We start from the raw sequence: 14,240 nt of genomic DNA on the forward strand, positions 1-14,240 counted from the left end.
AAAGAACTCTCATTAAAAAGCAGTGAGGCTGGAGGCCCTGCTTCCCACTCAGTCAGCCGGGCCTTTGTTCACAGCCGCACTCAATTAAAGCCGCGATGTTACTTTAATTGTCTCAGTAATTCTACATGTTTATAGCCAATTGATTGTCTGTTGAGCGTCAAGTCTTTGTGTGTCGACAGGGATGTTACTCTGCTGTGGTGGACTACTTCGAACTGTACATCTATGTGGCTGGAGCTCTGGCCATCGTGGTGCTAACCATTGAGGTAAGATTTTAAAATATGCGGGGGGGGGGGGGGGGGGGGTTCCTGCTCTTTTGGTGTGAATATTCATTTCAGAAATGTGCAATTCTGCATTACATTTGCCTGCATTACATTTCCTTATTTGTATCACAAGATCGCCATCTAGTGGTAAAAGATGGCGCTCTACGTCTACGCCGTTTACTGCTTCTCTCCTTTTTTACAGAAATACAATTTTTTTTGTAGTGTTGGAAAGAGAAACCTTTTTACGCATTACAACTACAGTTTCATTGATTAAGTTATACTAATTTACTTAAAGTACTGTTGTTAAAGTATTTTATGACTCCTGAAAATATACTGTATTCGGTTCCTTTTTTGTTTCTTTACATTATTTCTTTACAATTATGACGTCAGTAGTTGGAATCCAGTTGCAATTTTCAATTTACCTTTACAAATACCTATGCTCACCTCATTTCTCATGGAAAACAGTGAAGTGTGTGAAAATACCTTATTGTCAATTTGTTTTGCAAATAAATATTTGCAATAGAATTATTTTTATTTTTCAAAAGTTCATCCAGTAAAACAATGAAGTAATTGTACATCAAAATGCAGTTTTAAAGGTTTGACTTTTATTTCTTACTGTGGGGGTATAAACTCGTGAAAGTGCAAGTACCCAAAAATACTATGTAATTCCACTAATGTGAGTACTTGTAATTCTGTACTTCAACTGCCTAATGTCCATACCTGCGCTTGAAATAGACTACACTTCAATACAGTGTATTTATACTTAGACAATATGCCTACTATAAGATTACACGTTACAAAACACATAAGAAAAAAGAAAAACGTGTCTCCTGCATTTATGCAAAAGTTATGGAAATACCCCAGTGCCTCGTCTTGCCAGAAGAATAAATCTTAATGCAGGCACTTTTGTGGGGGAAAAAAAAATCTAAACTTAGACTTTAGAATATTTAAATTCACTGGGTGGGTACATTGTGTGCAGCTTTGTTCAACCCGTTCACCATGAGATAGACTGGATTCATTTTGATATAATAGCTGTAGAATTGTCAATTTAAAAAAGAGTTGCCTCTGCCCTTTTTCCCAAAATAACGTGAACTTTCAATATCTGGCAGGTATTCAGTATTACTGTGTGTTTTTGACAGTACTGAGAAGTGTATAACTAGTGTGTCCCCCATTTGTTTCAATCTTGATTGTAATGTGAGAGTTGTACTGCAGAAAACCTGGGAGCTATCTTAGTGACGATATGGACGCAAAATTCTATTTCTCCACTTTCTCATAGTTTTCAGTTTTCTTGATTACAAGGAGTTATAGTTATATGAAGTACACAAGTCAAATCCTTATGGATGGTGTTGCTTACCACCTTTTGTTATTTGTAACAATTTTGATTGATCTGTCTATTTCTGTGCAATAATTGTTTTCCCTTTTCTCTTCTGTTTCTTATTCCCATTTTTCAGCTTTTTGCCATGGTTTTTGCGATGTGTCTCTTCAGAGGGATCCAGTAGAGCTGTTCCCTCTGTGAACTTTTTTTTTTTTTTTTTTAAACAAAGAAAAAAAGGGAATTCAGGAGAAAAGAAAAAAAAAAAAAGGACATTTGTAGATTTGTGGATCTCTTTTTTCTATTGGCTAACTGTTAGAAAAAACAAACTCTTGTACTTCACAGCTGGACTTTTGAGGTACTGGGTGGCAACAAAAAAAAAAAAAGAAAGAAAACACAACACGTAGACACACGCACAAACTGTTGAGCGAGTGAGAGATCAAATCAGGCAAAGCTGATGTAAGATTTGTGTGTAAAGTGGAACCAAGTAATTTGTGGACCAGGTCTAACACAGACTGGGTGTAACGTGGACCGAGATCGAGGACCATGCGACGCCTGAGCAGAAGGCTCTGCACTGACTTTTGGATGAAGAATATTTATATTATGTAAAGTTGGCTTAACTGTACAAACTGTGTTTCATGTACACTCTGGTTGTTTCCCTCTCCATACTGTATACGACATACTGTAACAAAACTCCCTTCACTTTTTTTACAGACACACTTCTTCAATGCTGTATCATATAAGCTCTGTGAGACTGAGTGTGTGTCTGTGCGAGTGTGTGTGTGTGTGTTTACACACACAGACACACAAACTGGATGGTCTTTATGAATGTGTGTGAACTAGTTTGAGAGCATGTGAGTGTGTGTCTCCCCCTGAACCCTCCCAAGCTTGAAAGCCAACGACTTTACTTCCTTTTTCTGTTTGTATGGTGGTGTTCAATGCATTAGTGGTTCAATGTTGTTTTAGGTGGTGAAATGTATGTGTATGCATTTGTATTAGATTCTTGAAAAGTCAGTGACATAAATGGCATTTTAAATGATTATCTTGTGTATTTTTTCAAGTTGTTTGCACCCTGTCATATGTTTTAATCACAAATTGATATACTGTATAATACATGACAGCAGCAAGGTTTTGTATGGTTTTCTTTACACATCTCTGAACTAAGACTCGTGTTTTTCTAGGTTGCACAAGATAAAATACATTAAGTACACATTCTACCTAGATGATTAATGCATTTCTCCACTACATATAATCATTCTTTGCATTCCAACAGTTGAAGAATTGAACAAAGAAAGATGGGTGGTGTTGGTTTCATCTACTGATGAGCCAAAGCATAACAAAATGCCACAGGCATCCATATATGGTGTTATTGTTGTTAAAGAAATCAATCTCTCCAAAGAGCCTTAGTGTATTGATTTCTCCTTTTCTGGAGGGAAAAGATAAATGTGAACACACAGTGACAATGACAAAATATAATATGGTTTCAAAAGTCATGTAGAATTGATCCATTGCTGCTGCTTCAGCAGATAGTTTACAACATCAAAGGTAAACAAATGGAAAGGGAAATAAATAAGAACAATTCAAAGCAACAGTTTTCAGCAGTGAAACCGCTGAAAGGAAATGAACTCAAATTCACAAAGTTGTCAATCAGTGTAGAACACAAAGGAAGTACATGAATGGAAGACACATTTCTAACAGATAAGTGATTAACATCACCATTTAAGGATTTTCCTGTGTTAGCACTCACATGACCCGTTTGTTGTGTGGGGGAAGAAGAAAATGTAAGTTGTTGTTTTTTTTGTTTTTTTACACATATTCCTCAGTCATTCTTGTAACATCCTATTGGTGCAAACTTAATCAGGTTTGTAGCACAGGATTAGCAGCTGTCAGTAGATTGATGGTTGGTTTCAGAGAATGTTCATTAAAAAGCACTGGCCGTTTATAAATAAAGAACTTTCAATCTAATTCAACCCTGCTGCAAAACTACTATGTACCTGCATGGTGCTGTTTAGCTGGTGAACTAACATGGTGAAGTTAGGTGCACAACATGTTCTCATATCCAGCCACTGTCGGCATTCCAGCACCAAAACACCATCTCACGAGCATGCACGATGGTGGCCCTTCCATCCATCCATCCATTGTATTCCGCTTATCCGTTTCCGGGTCGCGGGGGTGACAGTCTGAGCACTGTCACCCAGATCACATCGCACCGATTAGGAACCTTCCTGCAGGTGGTGAGCCGACACTATGGTGGCCCCGTAGACGCTAATATAACTCAAACGTTTGAGTTATAATTATGGTTCTTGAACTTTTTACAGTTTGGACCACCCCAAAAAAATGTTGAACCATCACGTTCCATCACTAAGATCAACCTGAACTCACGGTAATAAAGGCTTACCAGATCAACTATGAGACAATCACAAAATAGACATGTTTCATCTTAATGTGCATTATAAAAAACAATTAAACTGGTGTTTATCATCTCACATACAGTTTAACACATACCTAATCATGTATAAATACACAAAGTAGACATAGCGGACTGATATTTCAATAAACAATTAAGGCAAGGTAAATTAAATATGCATGTCCAGTTTTAAGATAATTCTATTCTAAGTTTTATACTGTTTTATTAATATGACAGTTTATGATAGAATATTTTTGGCATTCCTCCTCCTACCAGTAGAGAGCGCTGGCGTATCATTGGTGGTCTTCATACAACAGTTTTAGCGTCACTGAAGCCAATGAGGTCAGGGGCTGGCACGCTCACCCGCACAGCGTTTACCTGCGTGTGTTTGGAGCGACGCACCTGTTGTGTCCACCTGATAATGGTAAGCTCAGTGTTCACTCACTGTGGCTCAGTTTTGGTTCATCTTGTCTGTTTGCTTCGTGTTAAATTCATGTGATTGTGACAGTCGATTTTCCCTGTGCTTCATCCTGGGATTTAAACTTAAGGAAGAGAAAGTTGAGATCACACAAGTAGCAGGTGTTCAGTGGTTGCGTAGTAACAGTGCTCCATTGCTGATGGACGACGATGACGACCACTAATTATTATCCTCATAGTTTTATGATTTAATACGGCCATTTAACATCATGTTTCCAGGAGTAGATTGATAATGATTGTCAATGTTTTGACTCACTGGAGGTTACCAAACATCATTGCCAGTCATTTGGTATAATTTTTTATTTAATATACATGTTTCACTAATAGCTTAATGGACATACTTCACACATGCCTTGGTGCCCAAGCATTCAGGCTGGGATCAGGCCCCTTCGTCTTATCTCACTAATAGCAACACAAAGCAGCCAAACCAATAGACTGCAGTGGGGTTTACAATGACAGCTGAGAGATGCAAAGCTACCAAATTAAAAGCATGCAATGCAAACCGTCGCATGGGAGACTCATTAGTGGTTGGTGTGAGAGACTGCCATAAAAAGTCAAAAGGAAACCAAAGAAATGTGGCAAAACATGAGCATAGATGCAAAAGAACCAAGTGTTTGCCACATGATGATTTTACCGATATATTGAAGAACACAAGTGAAACACACATTACCTAAATTCAGGCCATAACAACCTTTAGGGGATATAAAATGATGTACAACATCAGAACAATATGCAGTTGACGGCATTGTTTTGTTCTTGTGAGCTTATGTCACTTTTGTGCCCAGTCATTCGTGACGTGTTCATGCTTGTGCATAATGTAGTTTGATCACGAATCCACTGATGTTCTCGGAAGTATTTTAATGAGTAAAATAAAAAGGTCAATCGATTTCAGTATTTCATTGATGGGGATTTTCAGGTCTGCTGTTTTAATGTAAACAATGATATAAAACAAATAACAAAAGCTGTCATGGTTCTAACTTATTGGCATCTGGCTTTAATGTTATCCATTTTTGCATTCAGCCTGTAGATGAAAGTTTTTCCATTTTAATATACTCTCCCATTTTATTTTAGTTTATTCTTTCAGTTACTCCTCTGTTCTTTTATTTATGTTCTTTTTTTTTTTTTTTATCCTTAGTTCATCTTGTCTAGGTTTGTCTTTTTGTGTGTTCTTTGAATAATTATATGATTTTAGTTCCCAATTGTTTTTAATAAGGTCAGATTCTCTGGGTACTTCAGTTGAATTATATCTACAAAATAAAATATACTAAAAACAAATGTGTGAGGGCAGCAATTCCCAGACTCGGGTGAGATCAGAGTGGTGGGTCCAAGGTTATGCCTGCTCTGAGGTTTTCAAATAGATTTCTAAAAGCTATAGCAGACGGGAAAAACTCCACATTTCTTTAATCTTGAAAGTTCCCACTTTTTTATGTTGGTGAGAGTGGATGTGTTGACAATTATTTGTCTTTGCGAATCAGAGATTGTAGGGATTCTCTGCAGCCTTTGTGCGGAGGCTGATCCTGAGAAAATAACGTTAGGAACCACTGCTTTAATCAATTTTATTCTTATTTCTTTTGTAAAAGACTGCCCTCATCAGGCTAAAGAATACATTGAATATTTCTTGGAGAGCTTGTGTAAGCTGACTGGTTTATGTTCAGTAAAACTTTTAAAGATCCTCTTTATGATCAGTTTACAGTGATTAAAGTGTCAGGAGTTCAGCAGTGAGCTGGACTGAGGTTCTTCCTGTTTGGCTTGGTTCAAGTTAATTAGGATGCCTCTCAAATGAAAGACAAGACCCACCATTCTCCAGTCTAAGAGCAAACTTTAGGACCTTTTTTAGCTCTACACAGAACACTTTTTTTAAAACTGCAGCATAACAAATAGTGCTCTGAATATTTTTTGTCATTTCAAATGGCTCTGCTGCTGCCGGCTAATTCAATACAAGATTTACATATAATTACAATAACATATTTTCTTTTGGTATTTGCCTATTAATATTGTTAAAAATTACTTTTCTTCATAGTGACCAATGTTTGTTTTGCCACTATATGATCGCATATTGATATTTGTAAACTCTATCTACTGTTAATTATTTACATTGAATTTCCCAGTGACTATATCTATTTGTTTGTACATTCTTTGTATATTATAATGAATCCTTTTAACACAAATGTGAAGCTCTTGACAGCAAATGCAATCACTTTTTTCCCCTAATAGGCTATTTAAGAAATATACTTTTGCACTTGGGCAATATTTAATCGGCACTTGTTAAGTTCAAGTTGAACTGGCATTCACGCACTTGTGGTTGGTGTGTGTGATTCGTGTACACACACATGCATGCACACAGGGTGAAGCTCATTACAGTCGAATAAACTAGAGAAGTGCAGCTTTGTTTCTCGGGCTATATCTTGCCAAAGACATCCAAGTTGGCTGCCAAAACTAGAACCCGTGGTATTAAGTGAACCTTAAATACTCCAGTCAGAGCAATTATGTATTGCCAAGATACTCGATTTACAGAAATATTGTTTAATTTAAAACCTAACAGACCCTTTTATAACTGTCTTTGCCATGGCGCCCACCGAAGCGCCTTAGTTATTAATGTTATTAATGAAATATTTATTGGTGAAACTGTATTAAAAAGAATTGCTCAAGTTGTTTAACATTTAAAAGGCAAATGATGTAGTTGAGGCACTCTGGTGTTCGTAGGCACCACTCTTGTCACACTGATAGAAGATCGACATTTCAGTTCTGGAGGGGGTATTCCTGTGTGAAATTTGCATATTCTTCCTGTGATTTACTGGGTTTATGTCTGTTCTCTCCCACAGCTCAAGAACTTGAGCTAAATTGTTGTCTATGAATTACCCGCGGGTGTGAATGAGAGTGTGACTTTCACCCACATGAAGCTGGGATTGGCACCAAGAGACTGAGTTGCACGAAGCAGTGTAGAAGATGGATGGATGATGGAGTAATTTCTAAAGTTTACAAGGAGAAACGAATTTGACAGCGTGTTATCACTGGATCCACCACTTGGGGGCAGTAGCATTCCTACTCATCCTTCACTCAATGTAAAGCAACGTTTTTCATTTATGCATCAACAAGAAGGGTCTTTTGTACTAAAACCTTGAGTGATGGACGAGAGGACCTCAACAAGTATTTGTAGTTCTTCATAGAGTATATCTGGAATGTGTTTTTTCTTCTTGTTTTTGCTATTAGAAATGAAACTTTCAATTTGTAGTTTTGTTTTAACTAATGCCGCCTTCTGCCTCTGAAATATAACGTAACAGTCTTCATGACTGTCAACATCAGCTCTAATGCAGAAAATCTCAGCATCCATTCGTTTTTATTCTCACAATGCGGCGCAAGCAGGTTTGACTTAACCGAAACCCACAAATAAAAACAACACCGCCATTTAAACACAATATGTGCTTGACCTTCTGGTCGCAAAGTAAGCACCAGTAGCTGTCTGTGTGTCCTGGTGCCCCTTCCTATACTTCCCTCTCATTTCATGTGTTCACATTGGTTCAGAACAAACAGCTGTGAAGTGTTACAGGTAGTCAGTGTGAGCAGTTTCTAACTCTGGTTTTCCTCTCTCCAGCATGTTGGGGTCACATCAGAACTTGTTACCACAGCTCTGAGTGCAATGCTCCAAGTGGTATCTGCTTAGATGATGTACCGAGTATTGTTTTGTCATACTGCTGCCATTTTGCCTCTGGGATGACAGAGCTTGATTCACATTTTAACCCATGAAATTAAAGTAAAAGCAGCTGAAATTCAGAATCTGGCAAAAATCAGCCTGACACAAATATTAAACACAATAAAGAGTGCTTTCTTTTAGGGGAAAAATCCCAAAAGAAACCATTTATTGTGCTTTGAATATCTGATATGAATTGACATTTTGTGGTGAAGCTCCTTTCAGCACGTCTTTGATTTTTTTTTTCCATCTTAATTGTTGTTGCCAGGATGGGCTATACAAAAGCTTTTGGATTCTCTCTATAGTAACAAGTCTTAACAGAAGAGCAAACACAGGGGGAAAATGCTTTTGAGAATACTTCTTTGTTCTCAATATGTTATGAGTTACCAGGGTTGGGACTTGTAGTCTTTCCACTTGGCTTGTGCCGATTGGCGAGCCCATTATATAGTGGCGATTGAAGGCATGGATGAAGATTTTCTTACTTGGAGACACTACCAGAGCTTGTGGCAAATATGCAGTTAACCTCTAATTGACACCAGGCACCGTCATCTTAGACAATGCTGGCGCTTCCGACAAAAGTGCAGCCTCGTTTTAGAGGCGTCCCAGAAGTGCTCCAGTGCTCCGACAAGTCTATTTATTATCAAGTTGAGGTGTGCGGAGGCGATCGACCCTGGAAGGAGGTTCACTCACAAACAGCGTCATGTCTCCAGTCATTTTCATTTGAAGTTATGTCTGGTATTGGTGATTGATCACACAATCTGATTGACGGCAAAATCACTCAAATCTACTTTTAACATGTACTTTTTACTAGAGAAACTAGTTAAAACTGTCTTAAGATAATGGTTGTATTTTTTTTAGATGTATTATTGTGTTTGCTAAAAAGTCGTTGTAAAAGTTTGAAGTTTCAGTATTTACATCATTACTCTGGCGTAATCTCGCACCACAACATCTCTTCTTTCCTCATAAAAATTCCTCCAAGGCAAGAAAGAAGAAAGAGATGGCGTTTGGGATGGGGGGAGGAGGGCTGGGTTAGGGGCTCCCATGTAGAGTTTGTTTTAGGCCTCTGTTTGGAGAAGAAACTTTCATTGCTTGATGATTTATGGGTGGTTAGCCTCCCGGAGGAATCAGAGAGTCCTTTTCCTGCATGTAATAAACCACCATCCAAAATAAAACTTGGGTTTCTCCTTTGTGTTGCGTTTATCCACTGCTAAAGGTGTTATGTCCGGTGGGGAGTTGACGTGCCGGAGAAGTCCCTGTGGATCGTTCTGCAGAAAACTGAACCGAGTGCAGATGACTTGCATCTGTTGCAGCGAGACCCCTAAACCCCTCTGAGAAAAAGTGAGAATCTGCAGGACACACTCAGTACCGTAGTTCGATTAAAACAATAAGGCAACGATTGCAGCATCTTGCTGTAACAGCCTTTTTGTGGTGGAAGAAGCTCTAAATCGTCTGCAGACTCATTGCTTGGGCCAGACTGGGCAGCCTTTGTGATGCACAGTGTGGTGCCCATGACCCAAAGCGTAACAGGAAGTGAGCTGTAAGAGCCAGGATGTTGGTCTGTGGGGATGTGTTTTTTCTCAGGCCAAGCATCACCGCTGTCTTGAGAGCTCTCTTGTGCCCTGTGACTCACTTGTGCAGCATGTGTTTTCAGTATGTCGAACTTGGATTTAGCTGATGACTACAAATAGATGTTCCAAGCTATCCCACGTGAAAACACCACAAAAGTGCTCTATGGCGGCGAAGGAAGAGCGTGATGTCAAACAGCCAGCTATGATCCAAGTGATAGTAACTGTTTGAGGCAACTTTATTTATCCCCTTGATCTGTTGCTTTGTTGTTGGTGTTTTTGTGAACGTCCTCTGTTCACCCCCTTTTTCCTGTGTCCCAGAGTTTCCACACAGCTGGAGGCTAATGCAGCGCTTCGCTCCTTGTTGCACATTAAATTTTCTCACCCTGTGGCCCTCGCTGTTGAGCCGCCGTCACTGCTTGTCAATCCGTTCCACGGCGATACGGTGCGCATGAGTCCGCAAGAGGTCAACTGTTGTGTGTGTCTGACCTTTGAGCTCTGCAGCAGGAGGGCTTCTTGTGCAAATGCACTGAACAAGACTGGATTTGAGTGTGCAATAAATCAGACGGGCGCTTCACCATCCCCATATTCACAGGATTCATAATTGGAAGCATATTGCCAGTAGGAGAGACGGACTGCTGCTCTGGAGGAAAGAGGTTTAGGGGTTAAGAACACAGGCTCATAGCAACCCTAAAGGGTGTTGGGATGAAATCAGCACATCGACTCTCAGTTTCTTGACTCCACGGTTTGCACACAATTGGATCACCTGAGTTGCTACAGTGTGCCAGCTCACAACTGGAGCACGTTTCTATCAGTCGTTTTCTATTATTTACATTCTGCCACGTGTCCAGTCAGAGACGCGTAACCAGTCTGGTCTTAATACATAATCCTTCTGTAAATAAGCACTCATATTTCTCTATTACTTTAACAAAGCTGCGCCTCTAAAACAGTACACAAGTGGTGATTTAACCCACTAACCCAGAGGTGACGTCCGAGCTGTTCACCTCTCAAAGGCCATTCAAACCTCCGCCCATGTGCCAGCACCACTTTAAATCCTTTCCCTCTCTGTTTATGTTAGCATGTCAGAAAGCCACACGAGACATTTCCACACTGTAATAAACTTGAGTTTTATTAGTGGGAGTCAGTGAATGATGTGAGTCGTCGTGGGGCTGTCTTCTTGGTTACAGACCACAGAGATGCCTGTCAGGCAGCTGGCATGCCAATAGCTGTTTTGTTAACTTTGTCAACTGATGGGAATTTGAAAGGACTAATTGAAGATTAACAAAGCAATGCATCCTCTGGACTCACCTAGACCTCAATGTAAGACTTTGATTTGAGCTTTGACTGTCAAATGTGGCAAAGACTTTGTTTGGTCACCCTAAATCCATCCATTGGTTTCAGAAATATTAACTAAACATCTATGAAGTGAAGACAGACTGTTATGAGAAATATGACTAAACAGTACTTTTTTAATACTTAGTAATCAAATATGAGCATTACTTTGCTTAAATTTGACTCGATTACATGTAAAAGTGCTGCCGTTTGAAAAATGCTTGGATAAAAATCTGAGATACCTCTTTCAAAATGTACGCAACATATTACTTTTAACCAAATTTAATTGTGTTATTGATGACTTGATTCGATTTAGAAGTGCTTACAACTGAAGCATATTTCTCAGTCACCAATACATAGTATACAAATTACCAAGTACTCAATAAGTACTCAATAAATTGACCCGTTTGTGGATATGAAGATGTAGCAGATTCATCCTGATTGGCAAAATTCTATAAGTGAATTCTATAGCAGCAGAAAACAGCACAAAGTGACAAAGATGATTAAAAAAAGAATACTCAACCACTGTGGGTCCATCCTTTGCTACCACTGTGAGTCCATGAGCAAGGCACTTAACCCCAATACAGGCTTTGTGAAGAAGGCCATTCATCTGTGGCGACCCTGGAGGGGGGCAACAGCAACGCTTCACTGAAAATCAATGTAGATATAAAGCAGGGCTTTACTACCAAAAGAATAAACTACAAAAGTGCAGGTCTAACCACAGATTATTTAAAAATTTGACGGTGCATCAGTATCACCTTATGCTTTCAAAAATAGCAAAGTTGAGCAAAATGTGTAAATTGTATTTCAGTAAGGATTACAACAGTAATAGCAATGGTGTTAGTATTTATCTGTTACCAGTAAACTACCTAGTGGACTGGGAATACATGTTTCCTACTAGTTGAGGATTAGTCTGCCTGAAGCATACCTGAATAAAAGTGAGGCGATAAATACTCAGTGAACAAGCTTTTATGGAAAGTTCCACACTATCTCTTGTTTGCACACAATCCAGCTCATAAGAACCCTGTACATTCATGATCAGGTATCGCCACTGTATATGTGAATCTACAACTGCGTGGATCTCCTCTACTGTTTGTACTTTAAATGGGATGAAACTGATCTCATTGATAGTTGAGTTGAAGATAAGATAACAGCAGAAGCTGGCTCCGATCCAGAGACACCATTAGAAGGAACGTAAGGAAGAGAGGTAGTCAAGTTCTTCTCCAAGTAAAGTGACCTCAACCCTTAGCCATGTACCCCTCTCCTTGTACCTCCCACCACAGACACAATGGCCTGCCTCTCATCTTGTGCACAAGCATGATGTAGGTGAATTGTGGGTTCCATTGATTTCTGTTTTTCTGACTCAATTACTAACTTTTTTTTTCCGAACTGGCTCTGGAAAACAACATTTAGTATCAGCCGTTTCTACACTCGGTTTTTCAGTCTTCCCTCTTTATTTTGCAGTTCCTTTGCTGAAAACAGATGTTACTACATTTAGATCATTCACTATTCGTGCAATCTTTGGGATTGCTTTCTTATGTGTGTCACAATGTTCACTAAATGTGAGCTGTTTACTGGCATTTTCAGCTTGTAATGAGGGACTTTTTACAAGGCAAAATGATGTATGATGTGTTCCTTCCTCTTCAGCTGCCCTCTCCTCCCCACACAGCCATGCTGACTTATGGCCGTGACAGACAACTGCTCCTTCTTGCATGTCGTTTAGGATAAGATCAATAAATCAAACATGTGCTGGCTCTGATTTGATTTATGATGTCAGTCGAGGTCATTTGAGTGGGTTAGATTTGGGTTTCATTGAAGCAAACATAGCCTCTATGAATCCAGTTTGTCAGATTGTATAAGGACCTTTTTTTACTGGTCAGTATACTTGTCATTTTGACTTGATTTCAGTCTTTCACACTTCAGTTCATCGAAGTCTGTCCATTAAAACTGCGGGGAAATTTGATTTACAGAGCAAGCAGCAGCTTTCCTCTTGAACCAAAAAGATCATTTTAACAGCATAAGGCCAAAATACCAGCTCTAAAATATGACCCATACCAAGTTTTTGTTGAAAGCCGATATAAGTGCTGATTTACAGCCTTGGCCTTGCTAACGATGGCCCTTAATGAGCGACTCAAGCATCTACTTGTTTATAGAGCAGACTGACTGACAGGTCAAGTGATGGAAAATTAAAGACGTGGATGAGGAATTGGATCTGTCCCCTTTTTGCTGTATTAGCAGGACCCTAATGTTGTGGTGTGAACTTTGAAGTGCCCTAATGGTCTTCATGGTCCCTTAACCATGTAGACTTCTATTAGGGCTGTCAGTGGAGCCTGGCTGGAGCAGCGTGACCTATTAGGTTTAATGAGTGCTGCTCAGGGCACAGTGGACTGCTCTTCTTCCTCTCTGTAATTGTTTATTTATCTCATCGAGCTGTGTTTTAAAGGGAACACAGTATAATGACGGCAGGAATATCTCTTTAAATTGCTGTTGTTGATAGCTGTTGTCCGTCTGCATCAGTAAGATGGACTCAATGGGGTCTTGATTTAAGAGTAAAACCTTTTTTATTTGCACTGCATGTCTGACATGAAAATGTATGTATGGAAAGTCAAAAAGCAACACCGGTGAGTTTGTCATAGCATCAGGGTGCAATTTGCAACTCTCACGCACCAAGAGTGAAACTCGCGGTTTTAAGGTCACAAGCGCTTTGTCTCAGGCCGAGTAACAAATTTTGGTTGATGATAGAATTTGTAAGGAGTTTCAAATTCTATGATTTCGATGTTAAGTTTTCTTGTGATCCTTTGGCAATGAAATGCATTATCAAAATCAGAAGCTTTTACTTGTTAGGTTGGTAAGTCTATAGGCCTGCACCTGTTATACTTGTTGCAGGCCTTCTAATTTTTCACTTCAGTTTGTTTTATAATTGTATGTTGCCTGCATTATACTAAGATTACTTTCATCTTAAAGAATGTGTGCAAAGATGAAATGAATATCATTGTCCACCGACTTTCTTTTGTCATTTCTTTCAAATGAGGCATAAGGAATTTAGCTTATATTGTATCGCACTGAATCGTATCTGAAAAGTCTGCACGGTTTTTTTTTGTTTTTTTTGGTACAAAATCCGAATAAATACAAAAAGCCTCTTCTACTTTTAACATGATTTATTAAAAAACAGACACTATTGCTTGTGTCGTCCAGCTTT

The 14,240-nt window shown here is 39.1% G+C and overlaps 1 protein-coding gene across 1 annotated transcript in view; it reads left to right on the forward strand.

Annotated features, from left to right (window-relative positions):
* tspan18b (tetraspanin 18b) overlaps window positions 1-2,612 on the forward strand; it is a 35,507-nt gene extending 32,895 nt beyond the window's left edge. Inside the window, exons 8-9 of the mRNA XM_080475621.1 lie at window positions 180-263; window positions 1,712-2,612. Of these exons, the coding sequence (XP_080331747.1) occupies window positions 180-263; window positions 1,712-1,759 (132 nt within the window). The 3' untranslated portion in view covers window positions 1,760-2,612. The remainder of the gene's footprint in view (window positions 1-179; window positions 264-1,711) is intronic.
* The last annotated feature ends 11,628 nt before the right edge of the window (window positions 2,613-14,240 follow it).

Source organism: Lipophrys pholis (assembly GCF_963383615.2).
Source record: "Lipophrys pholis genome assembly, chromosome: 11".
Classification (NCBI taxonomy): Eukaryota; Metazoa; Chordata; class Actinopteri; order Blenniiformes; family Blenniidae; genus Lipophrys; species Lipophrys pholis.